Source organism: Elgaria multicarinata, chromosome 12 (assembly GCF_023053635.1).
Source record: "Elgaria multicarinata webbii isolate HBS135686 ecotype San Diego chromosome 12, rElgMul1.1.pri, whole genome shotgun sequence".
Lineage (NCBI taxonomy): Eukaryota > Metazoa > Chordata > Lepidosauria > Squamata > Anguidae > Elgaria > Elgaria multicarinata.
In genome coordinates, this window is record NC_086182.1 from 19,655,030 (window position 1) to 19,669,130 (window position 14,101).

The 14,101-nt window shown below is 49.8% G+C and overlaps 1 protein-coding gene across 1 annotated transcript in view; it reads left to right on the forward strand.

The window, feature by feature from the left end:
• Positions 1-14,101, forward strand: part of ZMIZ2 (zinc finger MIZ-type containing 2) — a 118,262-nt gene that overhangs the window by 67,929 nt on the left and 36,232 nt on the right. Inside the window, exons 2-3 of the mRNA XM_063139569.1 lie at positions 8,349-8,493; positions 10,108-10,222. Of these exons, the coding sequence (XP_062995639.1) occupies positions 8,453-8,493; positions 10,108-10,222 (156 nt within the window). The 5' untranslated portion in view covers positions 8,349-8,452. The remainder of the gene's footprint in view (positions 1-8,348; positions 8,494-10,107; positions 10,223-14,101) is intronic.

Genomic DNA, 14,101 nt, shown 5'->3' on the forward strand with positions numbered 1-14,101 from the left:
AATCCACCCCTCAATTGTCGCCATTAACGGCTCTGCCACCCAGTTGGCTCCTTGCTTCCTTTCCCGCTGTGCTCTCCCCCACCCTCCAAAACCAGGGCAAAGGAGGGTTTCCCCACCCCGCCCCCTCCTTGGCACGCAGTTCGGCACTGCTTTGCAAAAAGACCTGTTTGAGCATCACGGAAAAGCCGTTAGAAGGCTTGTGGTCACTCCCAGATGAGGCCGTGGCTTTGCTTGGGGGAAATGGGGCTTTGAACTGACGGTTGGGAGTTGTGTCGGATTATACGTTTTGGTTAGGTTAGGACTGAGGGCTTCTTTCCATGTTCTGCTTTTTTGTTTGTTTTGTTCACAGGCAAAATGTCCTTCACGTGGCAGGTGGGGGGCGGGGGCGGTTCTTTTCTTGTTTTGGCTCCCGACACGATTCAAAGCCCTGGAAGGTCAGGACTACTAAAAATCACGCAGGAAGCCTAGACAGGCCTCCGATACACAGAGTGCGATGTGACAGAGAGGGCAGGGCCATGGAGCGTGCCCCTCTCTTCCCCCTCGCGTGATTGGAATTGCAGGGGCGGGTGGTGGGGGGAACACACCTGAATAGGGCTTCTGTGTTCTCCAAATGTTCTGTTGCAAAGTTATTCCTGCAACTAATCCCAGGGTAGCCTTTTTATATCCCTGGATTCCCCCCTAAGGACTGGAATATCTTATTATTTATATGCATGTCTAGACTAGGCCATCTTAGGTTTTGTTCTTCACAACCTTTCCTCCCCCCCCCCTAGAATTTTCCTTCTCAGGGGGTCTTTTTCAAGTCCTTTCAAGCCTTCTTGATACTGCAGACCTATCAGTATTTTTGGTGAGTTGTATCCATGGGGAAGCTTTCTCATGTGGCAGCAACCCGTTTGTTAGTACATTTGGCATTATAAGCTCATGGGAGGATTTTTTTGTTTTAACTGCAATTAAAGGGTTACGTCTTCCCTGTGCTAACAAGTTGTGCATCTGAGACTCAGAGCCCCATTATGTGAGCAACACCTGTGTCTCCCAATTGGTCGAATAGTTTGGGGAATGTTTAGGGATCCCTTACCCAGGGATATAAAAAGGCTCCTCTGGATTTAATTCCGGCACTTTTAAACAATACTTTTGCTGCCCCTTTCCATTTTGTCATTTGCAATACTCTCTTTGAGTGTTTCTAAAAAAATGTTTTATTAATAAACTACTTTACAGTTCCCCTGATGAATATTTTAATCCAAACGGTGGAGCAGACTTCAAGTTTTGAGGGGCCTCCCTCTGATGAGCTTATTCCTCCCTTGCTGATGGCCAGTAGTGCTCTCCATGCACCACTGAAGTTCTATGTCCAGTGGCCATTTGAGGCTCCCACAATGCCCCTGCTGTAGCGTCACTTTGGGGCATTTGGAGAAGTTGAAATGGCAGCTAGATCCATCTGCCTAGAGCAGCAGAAAAAGTTCAAGGTGGCCTCTGGGTGGATTTCAGTGGTGGGTTTTATTGGGGACCCATGGCCAAGGAAAGCCAAATACTGACGCCGGCTGTGCGAAACACATTGGACCTGATAAAGTAATAATTTTGTTCATCTACAGCACGGGTGCGCAACTTGATGTTTTACAGGTGTTTTGGCCTACATCTTCCAGCATCCCTCACCATTGACTGTGCTGGCTATGACTGATGGAACTTGCAGGCAAAAACATCTGGAGGACCACAAGTTGCCCACATCTGACATAGAGACTTTCTCTCCTCTTGCTCCTGCATTGGTGCTTTCCTTCCCATTGTTCCATAAACTGTAATCCATTGACGTGCTGTGAAAAGAGTCGTACAGATGTCCATGTTAGCTCCTGCAGCATCAGGCATGTGTGTGTGTGTGTGTGTGTGGATGCACGCACACACCAGTAGTGGGTTCACTTATATGTGGCACCTTTTAACGTAGGGGTGTGCACGGACCCCCCACTCCGCTTCACTTTCAGATCCGCCATTTTCGGATCAGGCCGCTCCGCCCCACCCCACTCCGCCTGTGCCCGCTCCGCTCCGCTCGGAGCTCCGGATCAGAGCTCCGTTCCCCCCCATAGGGGGGTTACCGGGCCCTGCCACCATCACCGCCCATGCGGCGACGGCGGCAGAGCCCAGTAAGGGACCAAGGGAGAGGGGGACCTTACCTGCCTCCGTCCGTGGTCCGTCGCCATCTTCAATTGAGCCCGCGGTTCCACCAGGAAGTCTGGGCCGCATGGGCGACAGCGGCAGGGCCCGATAAACCCCACTTACCTTTCCGGCGGAGCTCCGGATCGTGGCGAAGGATCCGCCTTCACCTCGATCCTCTCCGCCACGCTCCGCCGGCCCTCCAATCCTCTCCGCCTTAAGGGCAGGCGAAGCCCCCCGCTCTGCTCCTGCTTCTCCGGTCCGATTAGAAGCGGAGCACATCCCTATTTTAACGTTTCCCATCTGCTTTTAGTATGCCACCTGCCAGCAGGCCAGTGGTAGGTAAACACCTCTGCTGCCCATCAGCTGAGAAGCAGCATGTAAGAAATCAGGGAATGAAAGGTTTGTGTGTGTGCTCACCTTGTGTTTAAAGGTTAGCCTTAATTGCATGCAGGTGAGTGAGTGATCTGGCGGAGCAGGGATGTTGCGCTCCGTCCCTCCTCAGCACCAAGGAACCAAGCTGGCTGCTAGAGGAGGGAACCTCCCTCTGCCTGTCCCCAGCAGGCTAGTAGAAACTTTTGCAGGTTGGTAACTTTGATGGGCTTATTTATAAGGCTGGTGGTACACATATGTATGAGTGGGTATGCATGTACATAGGAAAGCAAGGAAGGTGCAGGGTGGGCGGGCGTGGGACCAGCCGCCAGCTACATTTCCTTTTAAGAAGACGTGTACTGTCATTACAGTAGGTAGCACCCAATCGCAGTTCTGTGGGTTAGCTGCAGCTGCGAATGGGAGTGCCTTTCCTGATGAAAATTGTGGTATGAGAGGGTCACCACCTCCCTAGCCTTACACCAAACACTAATGACACGAAAATGCCAAATACTTAAATATATGTGAACTCATACATTTCAGCAACACCACCCATTTGACGGCAGAGGCCAATCCTGAATAAAACAGGGTTTGATCCATGGACCAGTGTTGTTTTTACTGGTTGTAGGGGACTTTCAGGACCTAAGAATTCTCTCCCCTATTCCCACTGCTATGGAACCTTGCTATGTACGTGATGGGAGCAGTAAAAGCAGCTGACAGCCTGCCCCCATCCCAGCACCAAATGCAGAAACTGGATTCCAGTGACTCCATTTTCACCCAGCAATATGTATTCCCACTTCTTCCCACCTCCTAGCCCACCACTACATCTTGTCCCTGGAACTCTTTATTTTATTTGTGCACTTTTATATTCATATTCCTGTCCTGGCTTTTTGATTAAGGCAGCTCATATAAAATAGCAATCAAATCCACTTAAAGCCATTTTAAAACACCACATTAAAAACCACTAAACATAACCCCTCCCCAAAAAGCCAGGGGGAGAGAGCGTGCAGCTACCCCATTTAACAATGTGAGCAATTAGTCCGTCTCCACAAGAACAAACACTTTTTGCCCTCCTCCGAAAAGTTAGAAAAGAGGTTAGCTTGGCATGTTTCCCAGGGCAGCACCTCCCTTTCTCCCCCCCCCCCATGCATGAGCAAATGAGGGGCCTGCATTTGGGGCTGCTTCCAGCCGCTTTCTCCTCCCTGGTTCCAAACTGGATTCCAGTGACTCCTCTTTCACCCAGCAGATGGTGGAATGGAATGTCCTTTCTGCCTCCTGACTGGTGGAAACTTTCCCTGCCCCAGGAAAGGAGTGTTCTCAGAAGGTCCTGGAACATCAATGCCTGGAGCATAAGAATCTCGGTGCTGGGGACCAGATGAGGGCGGAAAACATCCCAGTTTATTCTTCTGGCTCTATGGTGATTTTGGCACAGTGGTGGGAAGCATCCAGGGGTGGCCATTTCTCTCTCTCTCTCTCTCTCTCTCTCTCTCTCTCTTGGTTTACCTTTTGGCCCCCAAAAGCAGAGTCAGCTAGGAATGGGCTCCCTAATTGGCCTGCCCTAGGCCCAGCATAGCCAACCTTCCCTGTCTGGGCAGGAGTGGCTTACAACTTCTCTCCTCTTCACTCCCATGGCCTAGTTAATCTGGGAGGTGGACAAAACAGCAGCCGAAAGAGATTGCTGCTTTCCCAGCTCCTCGCTAAGGGCGCTTGGCTCAGTCAGGCTTTCTTCTCCGCACCCCTTTCTTTCAGACTGAGATCTAAAAACCTTGATGGAGCAGACACTTCCCTATCTCACTCAGCAGGAAAATAGCACCTCCCCGTAGCTGTGACCCCACAGGCAAAGAGAGAAAAGGTATCAGGGTCCAGGGTGTAAACCGGAGTGGAGTTTGCTGCTCTGCCACAGCTTTTCTACATAGCTGACCTCGGGCAAGTTGGCTGGTTATTCAGCTCCGTTTCCCATTTGGGAAGTGAAGGTTTTAGCCTTTAATCACAGGGACAGGAGTGCAACCTAGTGACTCATCGGAGCTGGCGTCAGCGCCCAGCATTGCCGGGCACCTGCCGAGGCTCATGCCTAGGTAGGGGCCCCACTGCCGATTCATCTGCCCTCTCTCAGCGAGCAAGGAGAGGAAAACGAAGGAGCAGTAATTTCCACATGCCTTTTCCTCTCTCTCTCTCTCTCTCCCTCCCACCCCCGTCTCAGGGGGAATGGATTAAGTAGCTCCCTGGGTCTGTTTTGTCCAGAGCTCCACGGAGGGCGTTCTTTGACTTTGGGTCTTGTTCCCTTCTCACCCTTTCTCTGGAAGATGGTGCAAATTGGGGCCAGAGGGAGAGGCAAGCAAATGAGCATTGGTCTTAGCAGTGAGTAGGAGTAGATGGCTACCCTCCGGGAAGGCCCCCCACTATAAAAGCATCTTGCCCAAAACTGCCACTCACCCGGAAAAGCCCTGGAACCAGCACTGAAACTCCCAAAGGACAGTACAGGATAGAACTGTGAGTTTGCCCTCCGCTTGTCAGCTTCGCTTCTAATGGTCGTGTCTCCTTAGAGAGCTCCACATGGTCGGCCCACAGTTTAGAAGCCATCGTTGGCAAGACCCACAGTGAAACACCCATCTGTTTCCTTCAGTTGTTCTGCCTTGTATTCCATTTTTGCCCCCCCAGAACTGTTTTCGATGCCACCATTACACTCACAAAAATATCCCTCCTGTTTGCTCACCATGGGATTTCCATCCCCACATGACCGAGAAGTTTTACACAGTCGGGATTCTAAATTGCATGGGGTGGCTTCGCACGTAGCCCCTCTCCATGTGTGGAGGTCAGTAGGGTTAGGAGTGAGGACCAGCAAGTGCAGCCCCCCCCCTTTCACCTAATGGTAATTGCATTGGAAGGAAAGGGAGTGGAGTTGTACCCAGATTTGCAATAGAATGACTTAGAGCGAAAATGGAATCACACTGAGTGGACTGTTATTTATTTATTGCCTTTCTATACCACCCAATAGCCAAAGCTCTCTGGGCAGTTCAGAGCTATTAAAACCATCAAGTACAATTCAAGGTATAAAACAAATCACAATATAAAAACGGAACATAAAAGTACAATACAAAAGCACAACCAGAATAAAACTGCGCAGCAGTTCAGAGATTTATACAGATTTAAAATACAGATTTAAAACAGCAAAGTTAAAAGACTAAGATGGTAAACTGTTAAAGTACTGGGAAAAGAAAAAGGGTTTCACCTGGCGTCGAAAAGAGTATGACGTAGGTGCCAGGCGAACCTCTCTAAGGAGCTCATTCCACAGCTGGGGTGCCACAGCAGAGAAGGCCCTCCTCCTGGTAGCCACCTGCCTCATTAATCCATCCAACCCAGGATCGTCCAGTCTGAATGACTGGCCAATGGTGCTCTGAGGTCTTAAAGCAGAGATCCTTTTTATTTTTATTTATTTGTTACATTTATATTCTGCCTTTCCCCCCAAGGAGCCTAAGGCCAGCATACACAATCGTTCTCCTCTCTATTTTATCCTCTCAGTACTTACGAGGTACGTCAGGCTTGAGAGTCAGTGACTGGCTCACATTCACCCGGCGATGCTCAAGGCCGAGTGGGACATGAATCCGGGTCAAACAAAGCCCTATAAAGAGAGACTGAAAGAACTGGGCATGTTTAGCCTGGAGAAGAGAAGTTTGAGGGGAGACATGAGAGCACTCTTCAAATACTTAAAAGGTTGTCACACAGAGGAGGGCCAGGATCTCTTCTCGATCCTCCCTGAGTGCAGAACACGGAATAACGGGCTCAAGTTAAAGGAAGCCAGATTCCGGCTGGACATCAGGAAAAACTTCCTGACTGTTAGAGCAGTACAACAATGGAACCAGTTACCTAGGGAGGTTGTGGGCTCTCCCACACTAGAGGCCTTCAAGAGGCAGCTGGACAAGCATCTGTCAGGGATGCTTTAGGGTGGATCCCTGCATTAAGCAGGGGGTTGGACTCCATGGCCTTGTAGGCTCCTTCCAACTCTGCTATTCTATGATTCTATGATTCCCCAATCCAACACTGTAAGCGCAAGATCACACCGGAGGTGGCCAAAATGGCCTCTCTGCATGGAAAATGTCTGCTTCTACTGCTGAACTTCAGGCCCTCTCCAAAGAGACCTGGGGGCAACGTTCATTCTGAAAACACCCCATGTCCTGTAACAGGGCAGGCCACAGTGTGACAAATGAAAATGGACCCCTAGTTCCATTTCCTGAGTTACAAGGGGGGGGTGATGGGCAGAGGTGATGCAGGCCCAGGTACTGCAGTGTGTTTGGCGAGGTTTTGAGCTGTGTTTTTCTGGAAGCTGTGGGCAGCAGAGAGTTAATTTGGTGTAACTAGGCCGCCCCTCCAGCCTGCGCCTGCCAGGACCTTGTTTTGCCAGATCTGGGCAGTACGCCAAGTTCCTTCTGGCCGCTGTATAAAGTTGACGTAGTCAGAGCAAAAAGCCTCTGCTGAACAAATGTGACCACTTCCCCTCAGGAAAACTGGGGCGTTGAGGGGGCGGGGGGGGGGAGGGAGAGATGTTATTGAGGAGGGGGCAGAGGACTCCACTGGCTGGAAGTTGCCGGTGTGGCCTAGAAATCAAGAATAGTGATAGCGGAGGGGGGGGGAGGCTTTGCCTGGCTTGGAACAAAAGAGCCAGAGTGCAGTGTGGGTATCAGGCCTGCCTCCCACTCGTGGCCTTGACGGTGCTGGAGGAGAAGAGGGTACATCAGGACATAAGAGGGGACTGGCAAGGAGGTTTGGGCCGATCGTAAAGGCCTGGAGGGGGAGAGAGAAGGTCTGTATATCAGCCTTCCCTAACCTGCTGCCCTCTAGATATTTTTGACTACAACTCCCAGGATTCCTGCTCGTTGGCCATGCTGGCTGAGGCTGATGGGAGTTGATGTACAAACCCTCTGGAGAGCACCATGGTGGGGGAAGGTTTCCGTATATGGCTTGCGTTTGTGGCGATTGCTTCTCGATTGTGGTTGTGTCTGCAGCGAGTTTGACAATGTGGTTTGTGGTGAGAGGCCCTTGGGCTCCTGGGAACTGAAACTCATATAGATAGCTATAGATATTCTGACCCTCTGGAGTTCCCCAAATGAAGGGTCAGAATATCTATAGCTATCTATATCCGCAATTGGCTTCCTGGCTTTTGCACGGTTCCCCACCCTAACCCACCCCAGCCCCAGAGGCTGAAATGCCTCTCCCAAGGCTTAGTTACTGGCTGTAAGGGCTTTGAACTAAAATATGTTAGTATTTTGCCCCGCCCCTTCACCTTTGGCCCCGCCCCTTCACCTTTGGCCCCGCCCACCCCTGGAATGCAGCTACTCCCTCACCAATAGCTACTCCAAAATTGAATCTGGTCCTTAGGCTTAAAGCGGCTCCCCACGTTTTGCATTAAAAGAACCAGGTAGCAGGTGATCAGAAAGACCTCTGCCTGGGGCCCTGGACTGCTGCCGGTGCTGCCAGGTACAGTGGCTATACTGAGCTAGATTGGAAGAAGGACAAGTAGTCTGACCTGGTCTAAGGCGGCTTCCTAGGATCCCATGATCTTCTGATGATTGCTCGTTGGCCCTAGAACAGTGGTGCTCTCTTGGTTTCCTCTCCCTCTGTCGGAGCCTCGATTAGGAGAGGAGGGGGCCCGTGATGGGGGAGTACGGTGCCTTTGGACTCCCTGTGCCTGAATGGAGAGCATGTCAACGACCACCCTTGGCTTGGTTTCCCCCCTGCGTGCTCCCTGGAAGGATCTGCTTCTGGGGAGCCTTGTCTCTTCTCCATGCACAATGTGGCTGTGTTTCATTAGATGGTTTTTAATACCTCGGTCTCTCCCTTCTTCCGTCTAGCCCAACCGGAGCTGTGACACTCAAGATACTTCCCCTCCTCTCCTGGTGTTGCCTCGGAAGATCCCGCACCCAACCCCTCCGCCTTCCTGTAGCCAACGAACTCAATGAACCCAATGAAACCATCGCTCCCGCCCACCCCGCATGGGTGAGTATGGCTGAGCTTGCCTCCTCTCACAGCGCTTGCTACACGCGCAACCATCTAGGCACCTGTCTCTGTCTTACCCTTGGGAATAGATAGGGCCGGGTCCGTTCCGTGATGCCGCACAAGGATGCTATGGCATCGGTACGCAGTTCTGCACCCTAGTATCCCAGGTTTCATTTTCAAAGTTTCTAGTCCGCATGGTGGCACGTGATCTTGAAAATGGGTGGGCGATGGATGCATGACATAGCTCAGTGGCAGAGTCACCTGCGTGGCATGGAGAGAGTGCCTCTAATTCCAATACCTGGCATCTCCAGTTAGTAGAATAGAATCAGGTTGAAAATATCTCTGGCTAAGGCCCTGGAGATCTGCTCCGAGTCAATGTAGGCCGTACTGGGCTCGATGGGCAGATGGTCTGATTTGGTGGCATAAGGCAGTGCCCTATATTTCTGAGATGTGGTAAAATCACCAAAGCCACAAGGCCCTTACTATTTATTTATTTATTACATTTATATCCTGGCTTTTTTCCTCCAAGGCACCCAAGGCGGCGTACATAATCCTCCTCCTCTCCATTTTATCCTCACATCAACAACGCTGTGAGATGAGTTGGGCTGAGAGTCAGTGACAGACCCAAAGTCACCCAGTGAGCTTCCATGGCTGAGTGGGGACTCGAACCTGGATCTCCTGACTCCCAGTCCGACACTTTAGCCACTACACCACGCTGGCTCTCCTTGCCACGGTCTGGGGGAAGGCACAGAGGTCTTGCCTGTGGTTGTGGTTCTTTGCCACACATGGCAGTCAGTGCTTGAAAACATAAGTGCCCTGCTGATTCAAACCAAAGGTCCGCTTAGTCCAAGAGGGGTCGAACCTGTTTCAGCCCCAAGGGACAAATTCCATTTCAGAGACACTCTCGCAGTGGGGGGGGGGGGATTCTGGGGGTGGGCAAGGGCAAAAGGGTGGAACCAAAAATGCCAGCACAGTTTTGCTTAAAACTCCATCTCTCTCTCTCTCTCTCTCTCTCTCTCTCTCTCTCTCTCTCTCTCTCTCTCTCTCCCAGTAACTAAGCATTCCAACCTTTTAGAATGGGCAGAAATCCATCAAATCCAGGGAACCATTGAAGGATTTGCAGTTAGGGGGAAGGGGGTGAGGCCAAGGGAAGACAGAGCCATCATCCGGAGGGCCGGATTGGGGCCATAAATGAACCTGATTTGGCTTGCAGGCCTGAGGCTCAACACCCCTGATCTAGCCAGAACGCCCTGCTTCACGCAGTGGCCCTCCAGATGTTCCTGGGAAGCCCACAGGAAAGACATGACCGCTGTGCCTGTGGCTTGCCCTCTAGCAATTGGAACTGAGAGATACACTGCCTCTGAATGTGGAGGTTTCATTTTAGTGATCACGGTGAACAGCTGTTGGTATTGCAGCCACCGTGCACGTGTGACTTCACTCTTTACCCCTCTGCATTTCGCATCCGGTTTTGGACCGCCCGCCCCCTCTTCTTCCTCTTGTCCAGCCATCAATAGCCCCGCCTTTTTCCTTGCCCAACTTTCCTGTCACTTCCTCCCAAAGATTCCTAATTAAATTGTTGTGTGTTGGTGTTTTGCTTTTGTTTTCTTCTCCTAGTGATGGTTCATATGCCTACGAGTCAGTTCCTTGGCAACAGAATACCAATCAGCCTGCAGGATCTCTCTCAGTAGTAACCACTGTGTGGGGAGTCAGCAACACATCCCAGAGTCAGGTACCTTCCGCCGCCTTCCGAAACGATGAGACGGGGTGGAGTGGCGGTTGGGGCGGGGAGCCAAAGCCAGGCGCCTGAGCTGCCCAGTCTAGGCCGTTTTGTGAAATACACCCTAGAAGACTATGAGTAGTACCCAGTGCTGTTTGTCTGCCGGTGGAAAGGAATCCCCCTCCCCACCTGCAGCTCCCCACCCACACAATCTGCTCCGGAAGAGATATGGAAAGGGGGATGTATGGCGCAGCGGGGAGGATAGGAAGGGGAAGTCATGTGGCATGAGCAGAAGTCCACTGGCGTACATAGGAGGGAGCCCCAGGCTGCTACCAGAACTGTGGTACTAACATAGAGAAAACTCTGGAGCGGCTCGTACAACACGCTAACTCACACTCAGTGGCTGAGTGTAGTTTGTTGTTGAACTTTGGGTTGTTTGTGGAACCGTGGGGTTGCGCGTTGTCTGAACCCAGGACATTTCTCACAGGACGGCTAGATAACCATATAGTGTGGCTTATTTTTCTCACACAAGCCACTTCGAGATCCCATGGTTTGTTGCCGAGTTGTTCAGGGTGGTTCACAAGCTGCACTGCATGGTTAATGCGCCACGCTGCAGAAAATGTCCTGAGTTCAGACACTACGCTAACCCCACTACAACAACCCACACTCAACCACTTAGTGTGGGTTAGCGCATGGTGTGAACCCAGTCTCTGCCTGGTTTTTGTGTGGAGGCTCGGGCGAGATGCCCCCAGGAGGCCTGCTCCCCAAGCATCCCCACCTCCTCTTCCTTGCTGGCCCTCTCCTCCTGAGTCCAATCCGTGGTACTGCTCAGAGGGAGATGGCAGGGTGAGTGGAGGCTGCTGTCCCTTCCCCTGGCCTGTGCGATAGCTCCCTCAGCTGGAGAGGGCAGCCTGCATACAGGCAGCAACAGCAATGAGCAGTAGCAGCTGGCTCAGGAGGGCTTGGCAGAAGGTTTGGCAGTTCCCCAACAACGTTGGTCCTTCAGTGCTGGTTTTGCTACCTGCACACTTTCATATAAAATCTAAGCTCAGATGCTCAAAGTCTGGTAAATGTTTCCCTCATTTCTTGAAACTGTATTGTCCTTGCAGCAGTGAGCGTTTGTTAGGAAAAGGGTTTCTTTCCCCCCCCCCCTTTTCCTTTGCTTGGTTTCGTTTTAAAAAAGACCTTCCTTTCACATCTCCCCGCCTTTCTCCCTCCATTAACCCTATTCTTTCACACCATTGCTAACTTGGTCTCCACCTCGACTCTCCATCTGCGCCGGTTTGATCTCCCCAAATCTACTTGTCATTACTCTGCACCAAGCGTCTAACACCACAGTCCTAAGCATATTTATTCAGATGCAAGGCTGCAGTCCTATGTGCACTTACCTGGGAGTAAGCAGCATAGGTCTCAATAGGGAGCACGTCTGAGCAGATAAGTTTGTGCTATAAGCCCCACTGCCTGCAACGTCTTACTTCCCAGTAAGGGCACTTAAGAGTGTAGCCCAGGTCTTATTTCTCTCCTGTGTATATTTTATTTTTACTTTTATTACCATCCTGCCTTTTCTCCCAAAAGGAAAGCTGTGTCTCCTTGTCTTTAGGCATAAGGTTGGCAGGTTAGGAGAAGGAGGAAGACAGAAAGGGTTTCCCCTTCTCCCTCAAAGCATAGGAAAGATAAGGTTAATATACAATAGGTGCCTGCCTGCCTGCCCTTCATTCCAGTGCATTCTATGCGGCTCAAGCCGTAGCTGGGGTGGATGGACAAGAGAGGGGGACAAGAGGGGGATCCCCTGCTAAGGATTCTTCCCCCCCCCTCCCCGGCCCTAACCTTTGCTACTGAACCTGTAAATAAAAAGAAGAAGATAAGGGCTATTTACATCTGCAATACCAGGCCTCCCAGTTTGGGAAGGACATGCCTCATTAAAAAAGACTCCATGCCTTTTCCCACTTTCAAAGGTTATCTTCTAACTTTGGCTTTGTTCTGATCAATTTACATTTCGACCTGGTTTCCTAAGGACGTAAGGAATGTTGCTGTGCTATGTCAGGTGAATTGTGCAAAACCTCAGTTAAGCTTGAGGGATGAAAGCAAGCAGGCATATAAAATTAATAAACTGCTGCTCAGCTCAGACTTACTCCTAGGTAAGTGTGTACGGGACTGCTGCAATCCTGTACGTGGTTACCTGGGAGCAAGTTCCATTGAACTCTGTGGGCCTTGCATCTGAGTCGGCATGCATACATAAGTTTGCACGGTGTGCTGACTTCGTCGCAAATCTGAGCTACCAGATATGTGGACTTTATTTATTTATTTATTTATTTTAGCATTTTTATCCTGCCCTTTAGCCAAAAAGGCTCTCAAGGAGGCTTACAAAAACATTTCTTAAGACAGTCCCTGCCCACAGGCCTACAATCTAAAAAAAAAAAACATGACACAAAAGGAAAGGGGATTGGGAGGGAGGAGATATTGTTGCGCTCACATTTTAATATACGAATGTTGCACAGTAGCAATGCGTGAAGAAGGAATAATTTTTCATTGATTGTTTGTGTTTTCATTTGTTTTTCCACTGTTTTCAATTGGAGACCCAGAAACTTCCGTTGCCTTTAACTTCAGTGTTTTTCAGGCAGATTCTCTTTACGCAGCCATTAAAAAAAGATGGAAGACCATTTCAGTCCATCAATTTCATTGTTTTCTTCCCCTCTCCTATGACCTTTACACTGAGCATGTTCGCATGACACGCTAACCCACTATGGGTGACAGTTTTGCGAACAATCCACAGTGCATGGTTCATGTGCCTGACAGATGATCGGGCACACTACCCACAGCGTGTAGCTTGTTCCCCTCCACCGGCTTTAGATCTGAACTATTGGGCCGGGCTTTAGCTAAGATTCTTAGCGAAATTACTAATCACCTGTTCACAATTGGATCCTTGTATTCAGCAAGTTAAGCAGGCAATGCCTCCGTTAGACTTTTACAAATAGTACAGAATGCTCTTCTCAATCTCTTCATTCTAATTGCCAGGATTTAAAGCATAGTATCTTAAAACGTATTTTGCTCTCTTTTTAAAATGTACATAGAGCTCAAAGTGATGTAACAGCAGATCCATCTCATTACAGCCTGAATGAATTTAGATATCTATTTAGATATCCCCCCCTTGACTGTCCTTCTAAATGAAATGGCAGGAAGAGAGCTACAATTTTCTTCCAGCAGCTCCATTGTTTGCTAGATACTATCCATTCATCCTGCTCAGCCTTTCCAAACCTGGTGCCTTCCAGATGTTATGGATTTCAACACCCATCAGCCCCAGCCAGCATGGCCAGTGGACAGGAATGCTGGGAGTTATCCAAAACATCCAGAGAATGCCAGTTTGAGGAAGGCTGATGCTGCTGATATGACTTCACCTTTTCCTCCCCATTTCTACTCCTGCTTCTGCATGCATACCTGCTTATTCTACTTATGATGGTCACCTTTCCCCCCCCCCCCCTTTATTTGATTTGGTGCTATACATGGAAATCTAGCAGGTGAGGCTTTTCCCTGCTATGAAATGCCTTTTTTTATTAGTTTAAATGGCAACCCAAATGCCATCCTTCCAGGTTATGTTGTAAGTTAGGTATGTTACAGGATATCAAATAATTTTAGAGTAGGAAAAGACTTTCAAATTTAATTCAGGGACGGCAAAAGATAGATCTAATTCTACAATTAAAACTCCAGGTGATTTGCAATAGACCTCACTCCCAATTGTTTAGCAACAACAGTAACAAAAAGACTTCCCCACTCTTTGGGGGTGTGGAATTAGCATGTTGAAATTAAGAACGCTGGAAGGAGTGGGGGAAACCAGGAATGAATGTTTATGTGAAAAGGACTGTATACTGACTTCTGACACGACCTCCCCCTCCC